The following is a 27,225-nucleotide window of genomic DNA, read 5'->3' as shown; positions in this document are numbered from 1 at the left end:
ACAGCAAACACTAAAGTTTACAGTGATACGCTGCATGTTTTGAACATTCAAGAAACTGAAGAATAGGCACATTGAAAGCTATAATTATTTTCCTGAATTCCTTCTCCCAATGTCTGACAGGGAAGAAGATATAAAAATAGAAGCTACTCTAGTGAACCCCGTAAAGTAAATAAACCCATTCATCATGGCAGGGGTTTTCTCATGGTTGTTGAGTAAGTGGTTTTTGGTCACTGTTATGTTTGCAGTACAATACATCAAATAAATCACAAGAGTCTGGCCGACGTAATGAAAGCTTCAAAAAGGTCAGGTTCAAAGCAGAAGCACGTTTCAGCTCTAGCATTTTAACAGTGAACCGGTGAACTACAAAGTACTGGCCTTTTTTTATGCTAATGAGGCTTCAGCCTCAAGGGCCTTTTAAGAGGTGAGACGGATTCATGTGCTCAGGTAAATTTCTTTGGATACCTTATATATATATATATATATAAATGCACCAAGAAATTGAATGTGGACTGAAAATGGTTGATTTTGAACCCTTTGGTTGGCTGGAAACTCAAAACTTCAACACTGTTTCAGTCAGTAAACGCATCATATTGCCAAGTTGTTCTCAGTGCTGCTAGATTGGATGGGTTTCCACTCAAACGGCCTACTTTTCAACACAATGGGTTGGGAAAATGAAAGGTTTGGGCAGCTTTTTACAACATTTAGTGGTTTTTTATAAAATACTAGTAGGAAATCCTATCAAAATAATTAGCATCGTGTGGCAGAAAAGCACAAAAGTTGTAAATGTATCAAAATGTTATGTCACTTTAATGAAATGTCTGTAATCGATTGAAGATGACATCAGTGATTAATAAGGTTAATCAAGTGTCACTGATTATTAGGGACTTATTAGAGTCAAGTGTATGCAGTAGTATTGTAAAAAGAGAAACTGCAGCACAACTTCATAATTTAAAAAGGACATGGCGTCACAATAAAACCTCAAGTCTCCTCGTGTTCCAAGAGACTTTGTGACTAAAAAATATTAATGGGTATTTGTTTTAAAATAAAGTCAGCGGAAGCACAGAGATAGACAGGACAATGTTGAGAAATGTAATTTCATCAGGCAGTGAAAAAATGAGAGCAAGACTTTCAGCAGATAACATAAAGGATAAATAGGATAAAGCAAACTTTATGTGTCTTACCTTTTTGAGCATTTTGGAAATGTCAAAACAAGGTAAGGGACAACAAACTAAAACAGCCATTTTACCTGCACTAATCTGTCATATAAGATAAGGAAAAAACATTAAATTTGTTCTTAAATCTTATATTTCAGATTCTAAAGAGAAATCAGAATCAATCAACTGATATTAGCAGGCTAAAGGTTTACAAAAAGTGCAGGTAGGTTCTCAACCAACATTTTTTTTTGCATTGATGTGTCTTTAAAGTTTTCTCATGCTCTGAGTAAAATCACACATTGCTCCTGCATAGCTAAAGAATAATTCACAATTCAACAGCAAACACACAGAAAAGGACGACTTGACCGACAGCTGTACAGTTGCTACTGGCAGAACATGAATGATGCAGGGCATGCTGGTGGGTTTGAGTCAGAAAGCTGCAGAGTAGAAGCAGTGTTACCTTGGTTAGGTTGCTGAGGGAAAGGTACTGCGCTGACAGCTGAGATACTCTGTGGACGAAGCCCTTGCCAGCTGCTTGTCCCTCCCAGAGATGATGGGCTTTGTCCCTCAACTTGCTGAGCTCTACCTCTCGACTGGCCATCTCCTCCAGCACAGACTTTACAGAGCAAGTGGAGGGTGGGGGTAAAAGAGAGATGGAGCAACGTGATGTTAGGAGTGCAGGTTTAAACGTGACAGACGAGAAAGGATAGTCAATTGTGAGCAATATTAACACAGAAAATGACAGATGTTTTTACGACAGAAACATGAGACAGAGCAGGGATGCAGGGTTGAGGGAAAAGAAAAACAAGACCTCACAGAATGTCAAAATCCAAAAATCAGCATATTTTCCTCCAGATGTTCACTTTTAAATAGAAACGCTGTTATTCACTTGGACACCGCAGTGCAAAGCAGGGAAATAATACGAAGGTGGGAGATACGGCAGCGACAGGATAAAGAGGATTTTGCCAACACAGGTACAAACACCGAAGCCTGCTAGTATTCTATTGTATTGTATTGTATTGTACTTCAGGTGCTGCGAGGGGGGCAGAAATGTAATTACTGGCGGGGACACACAAAAGGCAACGATGGGAAGTGCTACAGCGGCAGCAGAACAAATACAAAAATAGCCACAATGATAAGCACAGAGCTTTGAGATGGGCTTGATACATTTTTTCCTATGTTGTCAGGTTTATCTCTTTGATGCTCCGTGCCTTTTTTCTGCTCCTGTGTCTGCCAGACACTGTTATCACTCCTAGAAAAAAGGCCTTTTAGCCACGCAGCACTTCAGCTCTGACAGAAAGGAGAATTAATTAGATTTCTGGACTTCTCCTCTGACTATTGTGTCAAGATGCGGCTCTATTTTGATCCACTGGTGCTCAACAAATGTAATTAGGTCCTTCTCTGCTCCCAAAGGATTTCAAATTGGTACTTTAGGGATTCATATCTAATGGAGAGGTAACCATTTATTATCCTACTTAATATTCACTTTGTGTTGTAATGACAGGGTTTGCTTAAATGAAAACAGGAAATGAGAAAATACCGGTGATAGCGGCATGACAGAGAAATATATATAGCTCCCTCTCTGCGTAACGCAGTTGAATTAAAAATGCCCTCAAGATATACAAAATTAATTGTTCCAGGAGTGACCATGAAATGATGCAAAACTAACATATGGCCTCATGAATATCCAAGAACAATTATAGCGTTAATGCAGTTTTCTGAAAGCGGTAACACCTGAACGAGCATTATTCAAGGGAGCGTGTCAAAAATGACTTTTGGCTATGAAATACCTGCAGTTTGCTGAGTTCATGTTTCTTGGTTGGAAGGTCGTGCAGTCGGGCGCTGCTCTCCTGGACTCGGGACTCCGTGCTGTTGAGCCAGTCCTGCAGAGGCTCAGCACTGGCTTCGAACTCCGTCATCTGGGACTGAAGGTTCTGGAAATGCAACGCAAACACAGGCATGACTCGCAACACTAAACATATAAATTATTTTGCATTTTGTTGCAATTTTCTGTGCTAGATCAGCACAGTGGTGCATGATTGTGAAGTAGCAGAAATGGGATACATATTTTCAGAATCTTCAAAACCCAAGATTTGAGCATTTATCAGAGCACTGTTGAATCTGAAAATGAAGAAGGTTTTTGCACAATTACAAACCAAGTAAGGTCTGACTGACCAGCTAAGCTGACAGTCAGGACAAAGACAACATTTATTTCAAAAGGTAGCCAGGAGAACAAGTGCAATTCTGGAGGAGCTGCAGAGATTAAAGTACATTCATGAGCTGGAATGGCCTAGACAAAGTCCACAGCTAAATCCAATAGAGAGTCTGTGGCACAACTTCAACATTGTTGTCTAATCTGACTGAGTCTGAGCTATTTTGGTGAGAAGGGGAAAAAAAGTCTCTTTAAATGTGAAAAGCTGGCAGAGAAAAAAACCCCAACACACAAGTAGCTGTATTAGCAGTGAAAGTTTGACCAAGCAGGTTGAACACAATTTTTCACATTTTTATTGTAAATAATCTTGAAAACACTTCACAATTATATGCTACTTTGTAAAAAAAAAAAAAAAAACACAAATAAAAGGTGGATAAAATATTTTAGCCTCAGTAAAATAAAATAAAATATTAGTTATTTCACAAAACTTTGAGTTAGTACATCTTCTGAAGCTTGGTAAATGGGCACTGATGATATGGACTCACTCCAGTGGAGCGAGGCATTTTCTTTTATTGAAGTCTTTAGCTAAGCAAACGGCATCCAACTGAAACCAACCTTGAGAGCATCTTCCCTCATTTGCAGGTTGTTCATCAGACTCTTCCAGTCTTCCCGGGCGTTAACCACCTTGGCCTTGATCCCCTCCACTCTATCTTTGGACACGACGGCCATCAGGAGCTCCCCGCTGGCTCCTACTGTACTCAGTCTGGCCTGGCCGTTCTCCCTGTCACTCAAGAACTCCTGAAGGGATGCGCAAACAAAGACAAAGGCGCTGTCACCGTTTACACAAAAGGATGAGGGCGTGTACATGAACAAAAAGGATAACTTATTGTATGTAAATGTTTTCTGATATTTAAGACATTACTAATTCCCCTTGCATCGGCACAGAGATGCTATCGGAGACAAGGAAAGTCAGTGAACCTGAAACATGTTGGTTTCTTACATAGCTACCCACTGACAATGTGCACGCATACAAAGGCACACACGCAGCCTCCGCACACACCCCTCCCTCGTAGCCGAGCTGATGACAGTAGCGCAGCGGGGACCACTCCACCATCTGTGCAGTCAGCACATCGCTTACAGAGACTACAGCTCCAGCCTCTTCAAACACGGGCTCGGAAAGTCTTCATCTCTTTATCGCTCCCTTTCTTTGTTTTGTCTGCCTGCTCGACATTCATTTACCGTCTTCCACACTTACCGCCATTCTCTGCCAGCTAGTGTAACTGTACAACACCAATTAAGCATGACACAGTGGATGCCCTCGCCCCTCCCACGCCGACCCTTCTGGAGGTCAGCCATGTGGAAACATTGTTCCACATTCCTCACCAAGTCAATAATAAATAAAACATGATTGATTCAGTATTCCTCCATATTCTTCCTTAAAGCTGCACGAAAATCTTCTAAAGTGCTTTTTTAGATATTCAGAAGGCCGAAAATAATCTTTTAGAGGCGCCCCTTTGCCGTGTTGACAGTCTGAGACAATGTGCCTGATTAATAATAACTCCTGAATCACAACCAGTCGCTGAACAAAAACAAAACATCTCAAAGGGGTAATACCAAGTCCTTACTGTCTTCAAACAAGAGCTCAGCAGAAATAGAAACCTCACTCGTTTGATGCTTTTGTGGTTAGTGGACCGAGCGGTAATTAACTGTCAGGTTGCAGAGATGTGGAGGTGACCACCTAGTCTGATAAGCACCTGAGTCTGAGCCAGAACCATGGAGGCTTCCAAAATCTCACATAAAGACAAAAAATAAAATTACAATGGCAAAGAGACCTGCTGCAAAGCTTTCCTTCCTCTCTTTTTAGACAATTTATAACTATTTGCAGCTAAAGAAGGCACTACCCACAAGTTCAATAAACCCACAAGAAGCCAGTCTAAAGTTAAGATATTCAAACAGTCATCCCGTGAGGAAACTCCTACTGAAAGTGGATTGATTACACATTTATTACATCATTATTCTTCTCTTTGTAGATGTTAAAGCAGCCACTCTGTGAGAGAGAGAGAGAATAAAACACAGCGCTAGTTCATGCCTGGCAGCGATGCATTTACTGGGTTGTCAAAGTTTCTGATCTTCTCTGAAGACTGGAGAAAAACACTAGCAGCTTTTTAATTGAATGCAGCCTAATACTACAATGTTTGGTTAACTTTTATATCAATAGATATTAAGTGGAAGCATCATTGCGTCACTCATGCCGATTGCTAGTTCACTGCAATAATACAGATGGTAATGTTCTCTTTATCTTTAAGATGCAACGCTGTGAATCAGAGTTATCTCTGTCCTGCAGTCTGCCAGCATTAAACAGGTTGTTGAATATTTAAATGATCAAATATGCATAATTCATTTCAAATAAGTAGCAACAATCTCCTCCTGTTCTGACTGTGATTAACTGCTTTTGTTGCTTTTTTGGGGGGGTTCTCCATGTTAAACTTATTACTTTCACAAAATGCAGACAAGAAAAAAAACCAAATAAGTAAATAATTTTAACAAAGTGGTACATTTGATTTGCATTTTGTCCGCGAGATTTAGTGATAATAGAGTAGATATACTACAATATGAGTACATACACATATTCTCAAGAAAATACTGCAGTTTTTCCTGATTTGCTTACTTGGATTCTCTGCAGAGCAGTGGAGACCTCTGTGACGGTCTGCGGCACATCAAAGCATTTGGCGGTACTGATTTTGGCATTGACCAGCCACTGTTGGAAATCTCTCAGCGCTGCACGGAACCTCTGCTCCAGCAGGCGCTCCTTATTTTGACACTCCCTGGACACACGGAGGCTGAGACTGAGAGGAAGAGAAAAATGATCCTTAATCTGTTGCTCGTAGGCTGCAATCTCCATGGGAAACAAAAAAAAAAAAAGAAGAAAGCTAAACTCAGAGAACTTGCCGTTTACCTCCTACATGTCTCTCAAAATAAAGACTATGTGCGTACCTTTCATATTATTCTAACTATATACAAGACAAGCATGTGATCGGTTGTGAGAAACATCCAGGTGGAGAAAATGGCAAAGTGGGTGAAGTGGAATGAATGAGCGCTGGGGCAAAGAGCGGAATACTGCATGGGGGATGGTGGAAAAGGGGCACCGCATGGGAGGGGGGGTGAGAGGCAACATATGACAGGGGCAAGAGTTCACAGGGGTGACATGATGGGGAGAACGAGGCATGACAGCCTGCTTCTGTAAGAAAACGTGTGAGATGGAGGAGGATATGCTGAGAGGTGAGAAAGAAGAACTTGTAACAGCCTGAGGGTTTTTTCTTTAGTCTATTGTTCATTTCTTACCGGAACAATACTGACAAAAAAACAAAAAAAATACACAACACAGTAATCACACTTTAATGCTATGCATAGATAGCCTTCTTGTAAATAAATAAGCCATTTTAAAACTTGTGTTGAATAGAAGGGCTTCATTATGTTGCCTTAACGCCTGTAAGACCGAGTCGTCAAGATGTGCTAAATCAAAAAATTTTGAGAATTTACGCAAGACAGCTTTTTGTTTCAAGCAATAAAATCTAATTGAGAAACAGGGAATAAATTGTTTAGAAAAAAGAACAGCATTCAATACCAATACCTTTGAATAGACTAAGCTTTATTTTCAAAACAAATGACAAAAATGTTTTGTAAGTGAAACAATTGTTGCTTTAATATCTGACACTCATTCTATTCCAGCTATCCTTTCTATGCTAATGAGTTTCTAAACATAAAGGTGCTATCACAATGTTTTCCATGACAAAATGAATTACAATGCCCGAAATGTCAATGAGTGTCCATTTTAAGGCACTCTACCTTTTGTGTACATTGAAAATCTTCAATGTTCGACTGTTTAAGGACTGAAAAGTTTATTTTTGCCTTGACATCATCAAGGATGCACTTGAGGGCTCCCAAGTAGTCAAAGAATCGGTGCAAAGCAGGTAAGAGAATCTCAGTAATAAGTGGAGACAGAACACCTGCAGATATTGGGGAGATTGCTGCAATATTTTTGGTAGAATATTGCAGCAATATTGCATTGAGTCCCTAATAATCAGAGTTGTTGTAATCATTTCACAGTTTTCTCCATAACGTCCCAAAAAAATTCAGTGAGCAACTGACTTACCTGATTACAAACTCTGATCAAATGTGTGAGGATGGTGTGCTGGAGCGTTACATCCTTCACATAGCATATGCTTCTGCACTAATTAAATGCAACACGGATGTTCAACAGTGCAATGAGAATAAAGGGTTTGTTTCAGTTCAGTGGATTCCTGGTTGTACAAGATCCATTTTTACAAAACATTTTCAGAGCATAAGAAACATGCAAATGAAAAAAACCAACATCAAGTGGATCAAGCATGCAAATAAAAGGACGGAACCAATGAAACGGTGTAAAATGTTGTTTTTATCCATAACTTGGTTAAAAGCAAGGTCATTTTATCTCCTCTACATTATTTTATCAGTCTTCTTTTGCTTTGTAATGTATCAGTTATTTTTACTATTTATTTCTTATTTTCCCATCGCATGTCCAACTGTTTGCAAAGTAAAACATAATTGTACATTTAAAGCTGTAAACTTGATCTTCAATCCCTTTGTCAGAATTAATTCTTCTTGTGGAGAAACCTTTGAGGAAATTTACAAACTAAAAGAAGAAACTAAAAGACTTCTACCTGTATTTAGTAAGTTGCATTTGGGGACTGGTTGTGAGTATCTTAAAATCAATTTTAATTCTTAGATAGGAAGCCTCTGGCTAAAAAAAACCATAAATAAGCATGTTTTGATTGTGAATTTTATTTATTTAAAAGCACCTTTCTTGGTTTTGCCCCTATAAAATCTAATAAATTGGCTAAAAAAACTGATAAAGCCATTGTTTATTGTCCGGGTGATTAATTTTAGACTAAATTGCTGTACTATGAGCTAAACAAGCAAAACAAAAACAAACAAAATTCAAGTAAACTTTTTGCACAAGTCTGTACCATTGTTAAACAGAGAGCCATAAATATCATGATAAAATAAAATTGCCTTTTTGTTTTTTTTGTTTTTGTTTTTTTTAAACCTATTTCATTGACAGGAATGGTGAGTGTGTGCTGTTCAACTCAGGTTGCAAACAATGATGTGCAGGACCACAAAACAAGGAAGAAGAAATCACTGAATTTCTGCAGATTGAATAGGGCTAAAAGGGAGGGAACGAACTGAAGAGGTGGGCAGCTGTTTAACCAGACAGAAGACTCCAAAGAGAGACATAAAAAAAATAAATAAACAAAAGCCAAACACCTAAATGGTCACAGAGACAACCTTGAGTTTTAATAGTGTGATGGAGACTTGAAAGGCTCACACAGTGGGGATGGTTTGTGTAACAGAGGCATTTTATTTATGCTGTGACAGACAAAAATCTGGCACGTTCTATGAAAAGGAGGGTAGATTACTCTTTCTCCTTCCCATAGGACTCGTCTCTTTCTCTGTTCACTCTTCTTTTCAGAGCTTAATTTAGGACAGGTGCAAAAAGGTTCACAGGCCAAGTCAGTGTCAGGTTGACAAGCAAGGTAATTAGGAAAAGCTGCTTTTTTGCCAATCAAAGACTCATAGCTCAAAGCATGATGACCTCACTCTATTTTTTGTTGTAAATGACAAAACATATACACATTTCTGTGGATTTTTTTTCCCCCGTCAAGGATAGTTTTAGTGTGTTTTTCATGAAGAGCTGTGTGCATGTGTCCTTCTTTGCATGCACAGTTGTATTTTGACAAGGCATTGCATGGTGTGTTCACAAAGAAGGCCTCTGCTAACACAGGCTCACTTGTGGCTTCAAAGCAGGCAATTAGAGAATGGTAACTAAACTAAAGCAGGCCTGTTCTATTCTCCCCAAAAAATACCCACACAAAATCGACACAATTGAACAAAGGTGAACAAGATGATAATATGTCACTTAGCGAAATGAGCCTCTGCTGCTTCTTTTATCTCGCATAAGTGATCACACGTCTTTGTGACGACCATGTGGACACATTAATATCATATGAGCAAAAACAGGGACCAGTTTAGTGGTCCCTGACCTATTACTGACGACGTTCATCTGCTACGCTAGAACCACCATGCATTCAGTTAATTCTTTAACGTGGGACATGTGGATCCAGTAACAAAGAAATCATATGTTTTTATGTCTAAAATTGGTTGCAAATGACAGTGCTGCTAGTTGTGGGGTTAACAAAGAGAACAGAAAATAGTATCGCTGCTAAAAACTAATCTGCACTTGATGTTTAAATGCAAGCTATCATTAGCAATGTAGCACAGCTAGCCTACTCTGAAAGCTAGAACAATCTCAATAGAGATTAAGACAATCTTCAATGATATGTGATGGCCCGTTTGCTAATTGAGGATCCACATGATGCTGTGTGCTTAGAGATGAAGGCTGGGAAAGGAGAACCACTAGAGTTTATGTGCTACTTGCATGAAACAACATGAAAGTAGCCCCAAAACTACTTTTTGCCCTTGTTTTATCCTGAGATACCATGATGGATTATTTACAGTTTTAAATACAGCCTGAATATCCACCAGTAAGAGATTGCTGTGCTTTTGTTTTTGACTGACTCCATAAAAAGTCTTTATAAATCTGGCCATATGAGCGAGCTAATAGCTAGCATCCTTCTGTCCTGAACACCAGTTAGTGGTCCTGCTGTGGGACATTGACCATGATGCTATGATGTCAAAGTAACTACCAAAACCCGCCCACCTGTTAAAACAGTTAGTTACCATGGAGACCAAGCACAGGATGGCGAACAGAGATCGCTAAACAAGAAGTAGGCAAGTGACCATGCTGTTTGAGAGTCAAGTACGTAAAACATGTAATGCTTTCCTCCTAGTTTCTAAAACTCATCCTTCAAACAACAAAAAATACTGGATATTTATAACCACATAATTAGGGTAGTCTCATAAGAGGTCAGATAATTAAAAGCAAAGATAGCTATGTACATAAAAAGCTACTATGCAACTTACAAAGTTGGTTAATTTGTCAAAACAAACAGTTATTTTTCATGACACTTGATGTGAAGCAGAAAGCCAGTAGAAAATAAAGGTAAAATATTATTACCAAAGCATCCCAAATAAGCAATTGTGTTTGTACAATATATTCAACAGGCATTGGGGGTTTTTTTCCACTTAATTTCCAACTACTCCTCCTTGGGCTGCCACATTATCGTGGTGGAGGGGTTTGAGTGTCCCAATGATCCTAAAGCTATGCTGTCTGGGGCTTTATGCCCCTGGTAGGGTCACCCAAGGCAGACAGGTCCTAGGTGAGGAACCAGACAAAGCGCAGCCCGAAGACCCCTTATGATGGAGAAGAACTTTGGATCTGGTGTTCCCTCGCCCGGACGAGGGTCACCGTGGTCCCACTCCAGAGCCAGGCCTGGAGGTGGGGCACGATGGCGAGCGCCTGGTGGCTCAGCCTGAAGAGGAGACGTGGGTCCCCCTTCCAATGGGCTCACCACCTGTCGGAGGGGCCAAAGAGGTCGGGTGCATTGTGTTACGGGCAGCAGCCAAGGGAGGGGACCCTGGCGGTCTGATCCTCGGCTGCAGAAGCTGGCTCTTGGGACGTGGAACGTCACCTCTCTGGTGGGCAAGGAACCGGAGCTAGTGTGCGAGGCTGAGAGGTTCCGGCTAGAAATAGTTGGCCTCACCTCGACGCATGGCTCTGGTTCTGGAACCAGTCTCCTTGAGAGTTGCTGGACGTTCTTCCACTCTGGAGTTGCCCACGGTGAGAGGCGCCGGGCAGGAGTGGGCATACTTGTTGCCCCCCATCTTGGGGCCTGTACGTTGGGGTTTACCCCGGTGAATGAGAGGGTAGCCTCCCTCCGCCTACGGGTGGGGGGACAGGTTCTGACTGTTGTCTGTGCTTACGGGCCGAACAGCAGTTCAGATTACCCACCCTTCTTGGAGTCCTTAGAGGGGGTACTGCAGAGTGCCCCTCCTGGGGACTCCCTTGTTCTACTGGGGGACTTCAACGCTCACGTGGGCAATGACGGTGAGACCTGGAGGGGCGTGGTTGGGAGGAACGGCCCTCCCGATCTGAACTCGAGTGGTGTTCTGTTGTTGGACTTCTGTGCTCGTCACGGATTGTCCATCACGAACACCATGTTCAAGCATAAGGGTGTCCATATGTGCACTTGGCACATATGGACACAGGCCGCAGTTCGATGATCTGAGGCTGTATGTCTTGGACACTCGGGTCCACTGACCACTACCTGGTGGTGAGTTGGCTCCGGTGGTGGGGGAGGAAGCCGGTCAGACCTGCCAGGCCCAAACGTGTAGTGAGGGTCTGCTGGGAACGTCTGGCAGAGTCCCCTGTGAGACGGAGTTTTAACTCCCATCTCCGGCAGAACTTCGAACACGTTCCGGGGAAGGTGGGGGACATTGAGTCTGAGTGGACCATGTTCCGTACCTGCATTGCCGAGGCGGCTAATCGGTGCTGCGGCCGCCGAGGTGGTCAAAAAGCTCCTCGGTGGCAGGGCCCCGGGGGTGGATGAGATGCGCCCAGAGTTCTTTAAGGCTCTGGATGTTGTAGGATTGTGTTGGCTCACGCGACTCTGCAATATCGCATGGACATCGGGGGCAGTTCTCCTGGATTGGCAGACTGGGGTGGTGGTCCCCCTGTTCAAAAAGGGGGACCGGAGAGTGTGCTCCAATTACAGAGGGGTCACACTCTTAAGCCTCCCTGGTAAGGTCCTGGAGAGGAGGGTCCGTCGGATAGTCGAACCTTGGATTCAGGAAGAGCAGTGTGGTTTTCGTCCTGGTCGTGGACAGGCTAATCGGGGCAGCGTCTGCCGTGAAGCAGGCGCTGTACCGGTCCGTCGTGGTGAAGAGAGAGCTGAGTCAAAAAGCGAAGCTCTCGATATACCGATTGATCAACGTTCCCATCCTTATCTATGGTCATGAGCTTTGGATCATGACCAAAAGAACAAGATCACGGATACAAGCGGCCGAAATGGGTTTCCTCCGCAGGGTGCTGGGCTCTCCCTTAGAGATGGGGTGAGAAGCTCGGTCATCCGGGAGGGACTCAGAGTAGAGCAGCTGCTCCTCCACGTCGAGAGGAGCCAGTTGAGGTGGCTCGGGCATCTAGTAAGGATGCCTCCTAGACGCCTCCCTGGTGAAGTGTTTTGGGCACGTCCCACCGGGAGGAGGCCTCGGGGAAGACCCAGGACACGCTGGAGGGACTATGTCTCTCGACTGGCCTGGGAACGCCTTGGGGTTCCCCTGGAGGAGCTGGAAGAAGTGGCTGGGGAGAGGGAAGTCTGGGCCTCCCTTCTAAAGCTGCTGCTCCCGCGACCCAACCCCGGATAAGAGGCAGAAAATGGATGGATGGAAAAAATTTCCAAGTATCATCCTGTTGAGAACCCACTTCTAATTTTCAGTATTTTCCATAAAGTCATTATCAGGAAAATAAAGAAAGAAAAAGACATAGAACAAAAACACAGTTGGCAAAAGGAAATGCAATGTTGAGATCACTGGAATTATGATGGCATGACGTTAGAAAATACAAACTCACACTGATCAATCCACAACAAATATAATTATCAAAAATAGCAATATTGTTGTTTTCTGTTTCTTTTCTATGTTGTTTCCACCACAACTCCTTCTGGAGCTTCAGAATCTTGCTCACTAAGATCTATACCAGACGTGTTCATAGAGGTCAGCTAAAGTCCATACAACTGGCCAAATATGTGACAGGCAAAAAAAAGTTTAAATGCATCAGACCTGCTAAATATTGAGTCCAAGCAGTTTGTTGCAACTGGGATATCACAAACATTTAAATTGTGATGCTAACTTGATCATCAGCTTATTACTGATGAATTTTCCTGATGCTTGAGAGCAACACAAACATACACGTTTTCCTCCACTTTTACGGCCCAGCACGGGAAACCCTCCTCTCACCTGTTGTGCTGTTTGATGACTGCCGTGACTCGGTCTGACTGTGAGCCCAGGTCCCTGGAGTATCGCACCAGGTCGTTCAGCTGGCTTTTCAACTTCTCTGCCATCGGCTCAGCGCTCTGCAAGCCCTCCAGAATATCCTGAACGACACCAAACAGAAAGAAGGAAGCCTAGTTAGGGAGAGACAGATCTAACTGACACCCTTCAGTCAGTACATTCCTATTCACACCCTGGCTCGGCTCTTTTCACTCCTCTAGCATTCACACACTTGGACGCTCCGACACATACTCACAGTGTTGCTTCTTCAATGGCATTTCTGTTCTTCGAGGAGTGTGACAGGAAGGAGCTGTGGATAACGTTCTCCCGCTCTCCTCAGCGTCCCTCGCATTCTGCTCTAAGAGTCATGAAACCCTCTCCCATGAAATATGTACAAGCTCTGACTCTCAGTCATTTCTCTCCCTCTCTGACGTATTGAACAGCTCTCCCTCCCTCCCTTCTCCCGTGGACTCGTTGCTCTCTTCTCCTCTCCCTCCTCCTATATGCTTCCACTACTTTCGCTCTCCTCCTCTCGCCCTCCTCCTACTCATTCGACTTCTTCCCTCTCACACGTTTTTTCCTCCCTCTCGCTTTCTCCCGGTGGAATTCAGCTGTCAGCGCTAACAGACGCAGAGTCGGTTCAAACGCACGCAAAACAAGCACGCAACGAAAACACGGCCGGACACAGGAAACAAGCTGCTGGAAGGAGGAGAAAGGAGCGGAGGAGGGGGACAAAAAACTCCTCCTCTGTTCTTTGACAGCCCCACAAATTGAGGAAAACCGGAGAAAGACACGGCCGACGAAGCCTGGGGAGGAGTTGGGAGGTTGAGCGTGCTGGCATGGCCCTGACAATGAGGAGCAATTGTCAAAATGTAAACATCCCGTTGAGGTTGGCGACAGAGCGGCAGGGGAGGTGAGGAGCAGGAGGATCAAGGCGTAATCTCGGCAACCGAAAACAAAAAGGAAAACTGCTCCTTTTATTTCAAGCAGGATGAGTTCAGATTGAGGGGAGACAAAATAACAATAAGAGAGTGTTTGGAGAGGAGAGATAGTGGCAAAATAATGGCAGCAAAAAACAAAAACATTTAGAGACGGAGGGGACGGAAGCAGAGACCTGGGGAAACTGATGGGATTGTAGCTGTCATTATGCCCTCCCAGCAAAGCTGATTTACAAACTAATCTGTTTTCAGGATTCAGTAATAGAATGGATAATTACTTGTGAGTGAATGCAGAGGATTTCTGCAGATTGTGTGTACATGTGCTTTCTATTAGAGAACGCTAATTACTTTCGCTGACTGCACGCAAACATTTACACATTCCAGGGAGTTTTTTTCTTCTAAATAAACTATTGTTTAGAGGAAAATGACATACGTTACAGTGAAGACTATTTAAATTTATATTACCTTAGCCAGCTTCCATCCCTCCACCGCCTCCTCGCCGCTACTCCGTCCCTCAGCTTTAACCAGCTCCTGGCTCCACCCCCTCAGACAGCCATCAAACTCCTTCAGCCGCTCCTCCAGGCAGGCCGTCAGATGGTCGTACTCCTCTTCCGAAGCTTCGGCGGCGGCCAGGGCCCCCTCCAGGCCGTCTCTGGCCCTCAGGGCGGCCCCCTCCCACTGCTCTAGGGCGTGCGACAGCGCCCCCAGCTGCCGGTCCATGGCCTCACAGCCGCCCGCCGCCGTGTGCTCCGCCGTGGCCGCTGCGCTGCGTCTGACCCGGCTGAGGCGCTCCCGGCCCTCCAGGAGTCGACACTTCACACGCTCCTGGAGAGAGGGAAATGAAAGTTGCTACGGAAACTGTGGCTAAGGAAACTGTACTCTCAGGATGCGTGGTCTGTGTTTAAAGCTGCAGTGCTTCGCTCTTATGTCTATTTTTATCTTCATGTCTGACTGTTTGATTCCTCCTGCTCATCGTCGGTGCTGATGTTGGGTCTTTTGTAATCTCTGAGATCTTAATCACTTTTTCCTCTAACCCCATCTGCTTCTATGTGAAAAGTAAACACTGAAGGGTGATGAGGCAGTAAAATACGGTTAAAAAAAGAGCATCTGATTGGTGTGAGAACAGACAGTTATCAGTATTAACTTTGCATGTCCAAGAAATCCAGTCTCCTCCAAATTGCTTTAGTCAGTAGCTCGGCAAACACACATTCATAATGTGATAATTAGGACCCATGTGTAAAATCTAAATGCAAATGAACATCTCCCTACATATTTTCTCACCACGATAGCTGGGAATTATTTAACAGACAAGAAGATAAGCGCTGCTTTTAATTCTTACACAATAATTATCAGTAATTCGCACCAGAGATGCAACCTACAGACCCCCCAAAAAACAACCAAAAAACCTGGATATATTTGGCACAGATGTAGAAAATAAGCAGAAAATCACTCTCTATTTTGTCCCTGGATTCTTCTGCTTCAGTCATTAGGACCTTTAACATTTTTTGCTTCCTGAAATTTATATCGCAATAATTTGAGGGTTTATGCTCATCTTAAAACTTAGTCCGGTTGTGTTTGTTTTTTGCAGTGAGTGTCATGTGAAAGAGGAGGATCTGCTACTAATTTTTCATTTTTCACTCAGATTTCAGCTGCTTTCCCAAAAGACATCAAGTTTAACACCGTGAAATGGGTGCAAATTACAAGAAACTACTCCCCCTGGGCATCTACTGTACTTACCTTTTCAGATGAAGAGTCAACTATTTAAATAATTATTTTTGCTCCTTGATTTTTTTTCTGGATTCAAACTAATACTCCTATCAAGGATCCTGCAGCACGTCTTTATTTTAAGATCAATGTTCCTTGAATTTATCTTTTGAATTCAAGCTCGCAAATAAATCTAATCTCTTTGTGTTATGGTTCTTAAAACAGTAATTAAAATCAACAAGTAAGACCTGAAACTAAACTTAAAAACCAGTAACGCTGGTAAAAGCCTCTCTACTAAGATAAACAACCAGCTGGACGATACGACTTAACCCTTCATTTGTCCACACTTTGGCATAACATTAACAGACATGCTGGATGAAAAAACTTTATTTCCCATTGACTTGTTGGTTGAAACTGCAGAAAATTAGTGCTTGATTCTTCTGAAAGACAACCGTTTTGATTAATTTTTTCTGGTAATTTGACAAAAAATTTAATAACAGTGGTAATAGAAACGCTGAAACAACTTGATTATTTTCATTACCTTTACTTCTGATAGTTTTTTCCCGATGGAGGCGGAGTCTCCTGGTGCATCAGACCAATGCTGCAGCTCTTTCCCTGCAGACATCAGCCAGTCGGTGAGCTCCCGAACGGCCTCCAGGTAGTCCTGATGCTCCAACACCACCGCCTGAGCCAGACGAACTCTCTCCTACAACACGAAGATTAGAGTTTCCCGAAATGCTTTTACGCAAAACAATGAGTGCAATTAAATGCGGTGGCATTTACCTCAACCAAAGCCGTGAGATGATCAAACTGCACCTGTAGCTGAGTGCGAGCGCCGTGGTTAAAGCTGGCGTCGCCCGTCTTTTTGAACAGTTCTCTGGCTTTTTCCTCCAGGCTGGAGAGCGCCATCTGGTGGTCTTCTAGGTCAGCCGTTAGGGCTCTGAGTCTCTCCAGCTGGGAGGCCTTCTCTCTGGGTCCGGGCTGCGGTGGGAGTGGGGCGCACACCTCCCTCTTCACAGCTTCCATCCATTTTTGCAGCTGAGCAGCACTTTCAAGGTATCCCCCCCACTGAGACACAGTCCACTCTAATCGACTGGAAAAAGAGTATATCCCCGCTTTATATCTCCGACACATCCGACTTGAAAGCAAAGAAAGACCACTCAAAACCACAATTTACATTTAACAATCTGTTTCATGACCAAAAAAAATATTATTTGAATGTTTAAGATGCAGTCAAGATCGTGGATAATCTCCTTAAATCTTAAGTCTATATTTCTAAATTGTCAGTACCGCTGGCCAAGTGTCTTGATCCTCTTTTATTGGAGGGGTTTAAACACACACAGACAAAGATACACACCCATAATATTCCTTGCCATCTGTCACCCCCACGTGCACAAACACCCAATATCCACACACAGACACCTCTCGTTCACCTGCTACCCCTCGCCTCCTGTTCCCGCTTTCCTCTTAAAACACAAACTCCCCCCCCCCGTGTGACCCGCTGTTTGCCATCCCCCATTTAGCCACTAATGAGATCAATTTTTTTCCTAACAGGAACTATAATTGCTCAATTAAACACACACACAAAGCAGGTCATGTGCATTGCTTAGGCGCGTGCACACATGAAGAGGGCAAACTAAGACATATCAATCAGATTTAGAAAACAAGACGAATATTTCTCATTATGTATTTACCCTAATGGTAATTAATAGGAATGACACACAATCTATCATGATGAAAACAACAAGCTCCCCACTGTGAGGACTTTCTGGCACACAGATGAATTGTCTCTAAGATGGCCATAAGGCAAATCTTTTCATGGCAAATGATAAAAAGCAAAGTTGAGAAGGGAAGACATGGATAAAGCAACAATACAAGTGACAAAGTGATAAAAATGAAGATCTCTTTAGTTTAAAATGTTGCAATTTTCCTCATAGATCTTCCTAAATCTGAATTGACACTGACTTGCAAAGGCATTCATACTTTGCAAAGTAATTGTATCAAACTATTTTGTGTTTCTGTGTTCTTGGCACTCTATAATAACACAAAGCAGGGAACAACTGTGAAGTTAAAGGGACATGACAACAATTTTTAAAGGTCTCTGTGTCAGTCTCTACTGAAGAAAGGCAATCCCACAGCATGATGCTGTCAGCACCATGTTTCACCACAGGGCGATTTTACATGATATGTCAGCTACATGGTTCAAATTTGGTCTCATGTTTGCTCAACATGTAAACTTATTAATTGGATGAAATGTGGCGGTAGTAAAAAGTAAAAGGGGGAAATTCCTCCACTTCACTATTTTGCATCCTATAAAATCCATTGAAGTTTGTGGTTGAAATATGACAAAATGTTAAAAGGATAAATGGGTTGTATGGATTAGCAAGGTGGTGTAGGTTCATGCAGTAAATTGATGTACCTGTGGCAGCTCATAGCAGTAACCAGCAGCGTCGCCCATGCATCCTCCACTTCCTGTAGCTGAGAGCGGACCACTTCCTGTCCACCAGCGCCGTAGCTACGCAGGGCGAGTTCAGCCTTACCCATCACCATATTCAGCTTCACCTCCCCTTCTCCCTTCAAAAGCAGGATGTCCTGTGCAAACAGAGGAGACTCTCTGAAAACTGGAAATAGACCAAAGAACTGGACCTGAAAAGGATTTTCTAAAACAAACAGCCCCCTCTTGTGTCTGACTTCAAGAAATCTGGATCCTTGGTAGCAAAGTTTATTGTAACATTTACTAAGTGAAGCGTTCCTGACACCCTGTGTCTCACCTGCACGGTCTCCAGCCTCTGCTCCAGCTGCTCTTTTGTTCCGATCGTGCTGTCGACAGTTCCCAGTCTCTCTTGGATCTCCTCCAGCCAGGCCCAAACTCCCTGGAGGGTGTCTCCAAAGGCCTGGCTCTCCTGGCAGCCCTGCAGTCTCTCCCTGGCTGCCTTCAGGAGGGCTTGGTACTCCATCTGGAGCTGGCCTGTCACTCTGACCTCTCCGCCCGAACCGCGGCCGGATTCAGAGAGAGCCTGGGCCTCCTGACAGACAAGCTCAATGGACTCTCTAGATAAAAATAAAGAAATGAAAAATATTACTCTGACAGCTGATCTCCCAGCATGTACAACACATGGCCTCGGGCATCCCCTCTTCAAACCTTTGTGCTATCAGATCCTGATTTAAGTTCTCTATTCTCTGCAGCTCGTCTGTGGGATCTGAGGCTCCTCTCTGGCTCTCTGTCACGACAACAGGCTCGCTCTTGAGGCCGAGATCAATCTTCTTCAGCCACTCTCGTGTACTCTCCACACAATTATCAAAACTAATGCAGGGGAAGGAAAAAAATGCATTAAATAAAGATTTTCTATTAATGTTTCATCAGAGGTTTTGCAGCTTACGTTTTCAAAACGTCAACGCTCTCTTGGAGGTCTTGCTGGCTCTGACAGCAGTCGTCCTGGAAATCCTTCCACTCTTTCTGACAGGAGGAAAGACTTTCTTTGACCTGCGCTGCTCCGACTTTGCTCAGGTGGAGCTGAAGCTTCTCGGCTTCTTTACGGACCTGAGAGAAACGCTCTTCACCCTTTGACATCTGCTCAGCTGAGATCTGTGGAAGGAGAGAGAAAAGTGCTACGGTCGGACTGACAAATTGCTGAAACAGTTGTTTTTTTTATTTTGTCACCACAAACTTTGGCTTGTTTTATATAATGACAACACAAAGTAGTGCTTTATTGTGAACTGGGAGGAAAGTTTCTAACAAGTAAAAATCTGAAGTCATGTTTATGTTTTATTGGCACGCAGAACTCTAATACCACTAAGTAAAATACAGCACAGGGAGAAAAAAAGAATCAAAAGTACCTTCAGTCTTTGTAACTTGGCTGTAAGGAGGACGACATCTCCTGATTGATTAAAACAATCTTTCAGCTCCAACTTCAGTTCGGTGAGCCACGACTTAAAGTCTTGGACAAGCTCTGTTTTGAGGAGGAGAAGAAGAAGAAGAAAAAAAACAAACTAGCTGCAGCCCAAAAGCAAAGTGTGGAGAAGTTACAGAAGTGGTCACAACAAATAACGGCCAGAGAAGATTTAAAAGTCAAAGGAGGAGAAGAGGAGAGGTAATGTGCTGAGGCAGATGGGGAGTGTGGGCGTGTCCACGGCATGCAGACTTGCTGCCTTGGCAACAAACCTGAAATGGCTCCCTCGAGATCGGATGTGACGAAGTCGACATTGCTCTCCGAGGCACAGGTGTGTGTCGAAGCGAAAAGAGTGCATCAGTGTACCTGATAATGTGCGCGGACGGTGTGTGTGGGAGGATTGAGTGTCCTCTAGGGAAAAATGAAGGATAATCAACCGCAAATCTGTTGCACAGCTAACGCGAACGAATTACACTGCTTTGAGGAATTGTGCTGTGTTCGATCGGCAGATTATGAGATTTTAAGCACTCTTATGAGTCTAATTTCTCTTCTTCTGGGAATACGTTTAGCTTACTACTCCTTTTTTTGACAAATCGCAATGTTCATCTGACTAAAGAAATTGCCCCTTTCTAACCTAAACCCGCCCGTCATGTCTTACCATTGAAGTGGAGCTGTAATCCATCCTGCAGGCTGCCCCTGGTTTTGGCACAGCGTTGGGCAACAACCTCTGTTCGCTTGGCGATGGAGGTGAGATCAGAGGAGAGGGCTGAAAGCTCATGAGACGGATGCGTTCTGCTCAGGGACGTTAGGGCGTCTCTAGCCGAGTCCATGTCTGCCCTCTGTCGCTGCACAACACTCTGCAGGTCCTTTAGTAGAAAACAGTGAGAAATCAAGAGTTACGACTGTTGCATCATCTACATCTCGATTTGATTTACTGTTTCTATGGCGCACAAAGTGATGCTTTATTTCTGGAAATGACATCTTCAGCACAAAAGGAAGCACAATTTGAGTGACGTAAGGATTTTGAGAGCAAAAGGTACCACAATAGGAATGATAGAAGAAGCAGGTTTTCTTGTTGGGTTACTCACCAAATAGCCAAAGTATTATCAGTGCTTAAACTAAAGTTAATAACAGTATTGATATCGCCTAGGGCAACAGTGGGAAAGTAAGTGGGCAAGTCACCTAAACCCAGTGTGAATGTAGGCAAGTACAGCTCAGTAAATGAGACTAAATTGCTTTGAGTTGTCAGTATGACTCAAGAAAAAGCATTATATAAGTCTATTTAGCATATTACAACAACAAGAGAACTGCGGCCAGCTATTCTTATGGATGCCAGTTTGAAAAATACCCTACATGTTGGTGAGGTTGTTTCTGCTACAGCTTGCTTGACAACAGTAAGTCATGAAAAACCTCCTGTTAAAGAGACTCGGCGAACGTGGGAACAGAGTGGGTGCTCTGAGTAGAGAAAAGCAAATTGTAACTTCTTGGGGAGTATGTAAAATTAACTCTGAATAAACCACCCCTGAAATAGTGGTGGCAGCATCATGCTGGGGGCAATGCTTTTCTCCAGTGGGGACAGAGAGGCTGGTCAGAGTTGATGGGAAGATGCATGAAGCTGAATAGAGGAAAATCCTAGAAGAAAAGCCTGTTAGAGGCTCCGAAACACCTGAGGCTGGAGCGGATGTTAACCCTTAACCGCAGCATTAATCCTGAAATTAACACCAAATTCCTTCCAGGTAATGTTAGTAAACATTTCATTTGTTAATGTCAAAAATGTCTTACTTGCATTATTTACTCAATAATCGATCATATTGTTAAGGAAGATCAGTTTCAAGCTTAAACATGAACAGAACAAAATGATAAAGCCGTACCTTCACCGTACAAATGTCTTCGAGGGAACCAGTTTCGGTGAGGTCTGACAAGGATCCCTCCACGGCCTCCAGCCGCTCGGTCATCTGGCACATCAGGTCATCAAGTCGCTGCTTCTGGAAGTCGAAGTAGGTCAGGGTGTGTTTGGCCTGGTTGTACGCCTCCTGCGCGTGGAGCATTTTCTTCCTCAGATCCGACTCCAGAACCTGGTTACATAAAACCAGTTTATTAAAAATAAAGCTTATACTACCTAAACCAGTTCATAATGCTGCGTAAAGAGTAAAAGATGCTTAATAGCAACTCCGTGGCGTGGAACGTTGATTTTATGTGTTACAGCCAAAAATGAACGGAAATAAAGAGAGCATCAACACAGTTTGATCTATTTAAGCTTTGTAGCTTTTTGCTTAATACAGCAAAACTGAATACAGGTTCCCATAATATTCACCTGCATTTGTATTGGCATCTCCTGCAGTTTGGCTCGTTCCTTCAGCTCTGCCACTCTCTCCTGCAGGATATCCAACATCTGCTCCCTCTTTTCCACCTCAACCTTTAGTTCAAAGTGTGGGAAATGGAAATTAAACCCACTATCACCTCCCTGAACACCTCCTCTCTGTCATCTTCATCCAGCAAGCTCTAACCTTAAAGTTGGTAAGACAGGCCTCTGCCGAACCCTTGTCACCGAGTCTGGCAACACTGTCAGTGAGATCGGCGATGGACCCGGTCATCCACCGGCTGATGTCGTTCTCCATGGCCTTCAAGTCATCCCAGAGTTTTACGCAGTAGCTGAGCCTTTCTGTATTTGTCTGGATTTTCTCTGAGATCTGAAAGAATAAATAAAAAAAAATGCAAAGACGAGCAGTTTGAGTGCAGAGCAGAATGCGTCTCAATCAAAAGCAGAGGAAGGGTCTCCCTCTTTTGTTTTTTTGGCCGCCTCCGTCTCTCCTTAACAAGGGATGGTGGGCTTTTCGGGGAGGTGGAGGAAAAATGAGGCATAATTAGTTTGACAGATGTGGGAGTGAGACATGAGGGAGCGACGTAAAAGGAAGATAACCTGTCTAGACATGTTTGTTGTTCTGTCTCATTTGTGACAGTTAAGGAGATAAGTAAGTCCTAACAAAGGAGAAAATGTATAAATAAAAAATAAATCCTGGAGGTAAATACCAAAATGACCCTGTTCATGGCAGAACTGGATTGTAGATAACATAATTCAGTTTTTTGAAAATCAATTCATACTCTTTTGCTCATCATAATACTTCCATTCAAGACTATGATCTGACGGTTTCTGGAAAACTTATAGATTGTAATATGCTTATTCTAAAACATCTGTGATTAAATATAAATATATAAGCCATTAGTTTCAGATTTTATGATGCAGTTATTTTTCTAAAGAAGGGACACAGCACAGCCTGTGTTTTTAAGACACAACTCACCAGCAGCCACCGATCCCTGAGAGCCTCCGTTTCACTCAAGACAGAAAACATATCCGAGTTGGGAACCTGCTCCAATTCTCTCTGCAGGTCCTCGACCGTGGAGATGAGCTGGTCCATGTCGTCTTGTTTTTCTCTCAGTTCAGCTTGGACAGTTTCATGCTGCATGGACAGACACCAGAGAACAGATATTGATAGCAGGCTGCCACTAGAGGGAGAGATACGATTCAAAGTGGAGGGTTAAAGCCATTTGGATCCAGTGCATTTCATGAAGTCAGTCCAACCAGATCAATCCTCTTATGAAAGAAGTTTTGACATAAAAAAAAAAAAAAAAAGATTCATAATTTTAGGCAATATCATCACAACTGAGGGTTAGTGAAATGCCAAAGAACAATTGCAAAACCTAAAATATATATTTTTTGCAGAAATAACATCAACAACTCTTGTTAAATGTTGTTGTCATAGTTGTAACTATGTAGCTAGCAGTCACATTTTTAAAGTTCTGGATCTACGTGAGTTTATCTGGTTGCAAATAACCAAAAGGAAGGAAAGAGCAAAAATATGAGAAGATATAGGAGAGTTCCTCCACAAGAATGCCACTATGGCCCAAGCTCAACTGGGTGCATTCCAGATCTCCCACTGAAATATTCCAGTGTCCAAACATGGCAGAATTGAAAGTCTTTTCCGATTTATGGCTACGGAGTGCCAGGTTTGCCTCCTTTAAATGCAATTCTGACTTTCTGGCATGCGTCCATAACAAAATGCTTCAGGAGATGACATAGTACTCACTGATCACTGTGCATACAAACATCTGTTGGATCCAGAAAGCACTAGCCTGTATTATGTAATGTATGAATCCAGAATCATACATTACCATAGCTTTAACACTAATAATAGTAATAATAATAGTATTTAATAGTTAGCTTTAGTCCTTTCTTGAAACAAATTAATTATCTGAATTAATAGCTACAAATATTCAATAATAATGCATTACCAACATTGTTTTCTCTAAAAAATAAACTTAACTAACTTGTGTAAAAACACTTCTGGCGTCCTGAGCGTTATGGTTGTGGTCAGGCAGATTGTGGGCAACAGCCTGAGCGTTTTCCACAACAGTGGCGATGTTCGACTTCAGATGGAGGAACAAGCGGAGAAGGTCGACCACAACGCCGCTCTGCTCCTGACTGCAAGAGAACAGATTTAAATAGCACTGCTTGACAAAAGCAAAATGAAGAAGTCATCCGTCATTCTGTCCCGGGTTTACCTATTTGTTATTGTTGTATTCAGATTTTCCCAGGCTGCCTTCACCAGCGCCACCTCTCTGACAGCGTCAGCTGCCAACTCGCTGTCTCGCTGGACCAGCTGGTTTCCCTTCTCCTCTAACCATCGCTGGGAGTGCCACAGAGACTGCAACTCGTCCTCCAGCTGGACGAAGAAACGCAGCCTGGGAGAAACCGATCCAGAGTGAAAACAATGGGGATTACCTGATCCCAGCATTACACATCTCATTGTTTTAAGACGCAACATTGAAATGACTTTGTCCATCTGGCTGAAGTCTGGCTGCTACTGAAGTCAGCAGATAGTCTGTCACCGTTTAGATCTCTCCATTAAAGACTTACAGGATGTATTTTACAATGTGAAATCATCTCTCTTTTTCTATTTATATATTTTTTTCAAACAACGAATCAGGCATTTTGATGATGTTTTGATCCAACCTGATGGTCTGTCAATTGTTTCATTTGGACTGTTTGTACGTTTGTACCTGTTTTGAAAGACCTGTACAGAGCACTCTCTCGCCTCCTCTCGCCTTGCGTCGTCTTCTAGCTTCTTCAAACTCTTCATCACTTCCTCTTTCCTCTCTCTGAAAGAGCACCACAGCGCCCCTAAAGCATCCGCTTCACTTTGCCTCCATCCAACAGCCCTCTGCACCTCCTCCAGAGTCATCATGAGGCCCACTGCCAGACCTCTGCAGGATGTTCTGCCCTGAGGATCGCTGGTGTTTTTGGATCCGGTCGATTCGGCACCCAGCAGGTGCAGGTGTGCCTTGCTCAGCATCCCGTCCAACCCAACAGCCTCTGCCTCAAGTCGGGCCACATCTTTAGAGACCTCCACAATCCCGCGATGCAGAGCCTCTGCCTTAGAGTGGTCCCAGCTCCCCCTGCCCTCCACCGCCTCGTTAAGGTGGCGCAAAGCCTTAGACGCTGCCTCACGCTTTGCGAGGAAAGCCTTTAATTTAGTCAGGCACTCCTTACGGACGAGCAACAGACGCTGGGACTCATTGAAGGGTTGCAGACAATCCTCTGTCCAGGCCTGCAGTTGCTGCTCAGCCTCTGGGGTGGAGCGATGGAGCAGAGACAATTCTTTCTGATTCAGGGTTTGAGTCAACAACGCGCTTTCCTGCAGCTGTGCCTCATGCTCCTGTAGCATTACGAGAAAAATAAGACATACTTACGTGAAATCAAAAATATTTTTTAAAAACTAGTTTACAGTAGCTACATGTAGATGTGATCTGAAAATGGAAATTGTTGGTTTATTACCTTTACTTCAGTGATTGCAGCGTCAAGATCTGAGATGTGAACATAGGGCGAGTTTCTTAGGACAGACAGGAAGTTTTCACTCCTTTGTGCCACAGCAAGCAGAGCCTGATCGAACTGCTCCAGCTGATCCAGGTGCAGCTCAAGCAGCTTACTCCTAAAGAAGAGTTAGATGGCAGATGAATGCTTATATCTATACAGTTATTATTTCTGACTAAAAAAAAACCCATGAAAGATTCAAATTTTGAGATCCTTAAATAAATTAAGTATTACCTGTGTGTTATGCTCATGTTCACAGAAGTGTATCTCTCCTGAAGCTGAGTAAGGTCATCGTTGAGCTCCTGGAGTCGAGCTTCGTCCGTTGTGGTGCAGAGACACAGCTGGAGATTTTCAAGTCCCTGGAGGAGTGCTTCATAAGACGGCGTCTCCTGCTGCATTTCCTGAGGAGTCGGAGTTCAACAAAAAGCTTGACTGAGGCTCTGAACCAAGTCACAAAAGGCAACAAAAGACATAAAAGTGAACATACATTCAGTGTGCATTCCTGTAAGACTTTTTTCACATTTTGATCTATCATAAACTCAAACTTTAAAGTATTGTACTGGGATTTTATTTAATAGACCAACACAAAGTAGTGCATATTATTGTTAAATGATAAAATGTCTGAAAAGTATCTTTTTTTAAATTTATTATTATTTCTCAGAGTGGATGGAAGCATCCGTGGACGGCCATTTTTAAACCTTGACATAGAGTCACATTTATTCACTGTAACTTTAGTAGTCAGTTTTATATTAGTGTCCACTGTCCTGATGGAAGGGAACAACTCTACCACAGTCTTTTGTCTTTTACCACTTTTAACAGCTTCCGTTCATCTTCCCATGAACTCTGACAAGCTTCTTTCTTGAAAAAAATTATTTTAAAAAATGTCCCACACAGCTTTCCACCCCAACTTGGGTTGGGGTGGAAATTTCTGCCATTAATTTTTAATCATGTGTATTGAAAAGTTCAGATATGGTTTCATTAGATTAGAGCACCTTCTTCCACATGTTTCCTGTGTCCACTACATGTGATTGTGGCAAAATGAAAAAGGAGCAACTTGTGGCTTTCTCTAAATAGCAGCCTTATACTTTGCACTCCGTTATGAAGGCTGAGATCAAATTATCTAGAGGTGGATTCTGTCTACACAACGTCTGTAGGCAATCGGTCATGTTACAGCCAGAAATTTTACATTTCAGATACTTATTTGGTTAAAAAAGAATAAAAAAAAACCTACATTATTTTCCTTATTTTTTACATTTCCAAGCTACAAAAAGACTAAGGTGTAACAATATTTGCAATAAAATCAAGAAGTCTATTTTACCTGCAAGTTTTGGAGTTCATTCCTCAGTTTCACTTTATCTGCAGAGAGTAATTCGGTTTCCGGGCAGCATATGGATTCACATCTGACCAGCCAGCTCTTCATGGATGCACTCTCTTTTTCATATCTGCTCATTCAAATTCAGATTGCACAAGTGTAAGCAAATAAAGCTTTCTTTAACAACCAAAGATTACCAAATAACCTTTCAAATCAACATGT

The 27,225-nt window shown here is 42.9% G+C and overlaps 1 protein-coding gene across 7 annotated transcripts in view; it reads right to left on the bottom strand.

Annotated features, from left to right (window-relative positions):
- Positions 1-27,225, bottom strand: part of syne1a (spectrin repeat containing, nuclear envelope 1a) — a 150,230-nt gene that overhangs the window by 67,310 nt on the left and 55,695 nt on the right. For 6 of the 7 annotated variants that reach the window (XM_017302163.2, XM_017302169.2, XM_017302162.2 and 3 more), the window contains exons 37-60: positions 27,010-27,133; positions 25,926-26,092; positions 25,656-25,809; positions 24,881-25,536; positions 24,383-24,562; positions 24,149-24,302; positions 23,122-23,280; positions 22,330-22,512; positions 22,137-22,238; positions 21,694-21,897; positions 20,481-20,688; positions 19,770-19,882; positions 19,313-19,518; positions 19,075-19,236; positions 18,704-18,983; positions 18,352-18,524; positions 16,716-17,025; positions 16,474-16,638; positions 14,694-15,053; positions 13,258-13,394; positions 5,975-6,152; positions 3,922-4,104; positions 2,945-3,088; positions 1,615-1,770 (exon numbers count right to left, since the gene is read on the bottom strand). In XM_017302163.2, the coding sequence (XP_017157652.2) occupies positions 1,615-1,770; positions 2,945-3,088; positions 3,922-4,104; positions 5,975-6,152; positions 13,258-13,394; positions 14,694-15,053; positions 16,474-16,638; positions 16,716-17,025; positions 18,352-18,524; positions 18,704-18,983; positions 19,075-19,236; positions 19,313-19,518; positions 19,770-19,882; positions 20,481-20,688; positions 21,694-21,897; positions 22,137-22,238; positions 22,330-22,512; positions 23,122-23,280; positions 24,149-24,302; positions 24,383-24,562; positions 24,881-25,536; positions 25,656-25,809; positions 25,926-26,092; positions 27,010-27,133 (4,858 nt within the window). The remainder of the gene's footprint in view (positions 1-1,614; positions 1,771-2,944; positions 3,089-3,921; positions 4,105-5,974; positions 6,153-13,257; positions 13,395-14,693; positions 15,054-16,473; positions 16,639-16,715; positions 17,026-18,351; positions 18,525-18,703; positions 18,984-19,074; positions 19,237-19,312; positions 19,519-19,769; positions 19,883-20,480; positions 20,689-21,693; positions 21,898-22,136; positions 22,239-22,329; positions 22,513-23,121; positions 23,281-24,148; positions 24,303-24,382; positions 24,563-24,880; positions 25,537-25,655; positions 25,810-25,925; positions 26,093-27,009; positions 27,134-27,225) is intronic. The other variant, XM_017302168.2, reaches the window with a different exon arrangement.

Source organism: Poecilia reticulata, chromosome 21 (assembly GCF_904066995.2).
Source record: "Poecilia reticulata chromosome 21, P_reticulata-male-v2, whole genome shotgun sequence".
NCBI classification, from domain to species: Eukaryota; Metazoa; Chordata; class Actinopteri; order Cyprinodontiformes; family Poeciliidae; genus Poecilia; species Poecilia reticulata.
The sequence above is the reverse complement of the archived record's forward strand: the minus strand, read 5'-3'. Positions and strand labels throughout refer to the sequence as shown.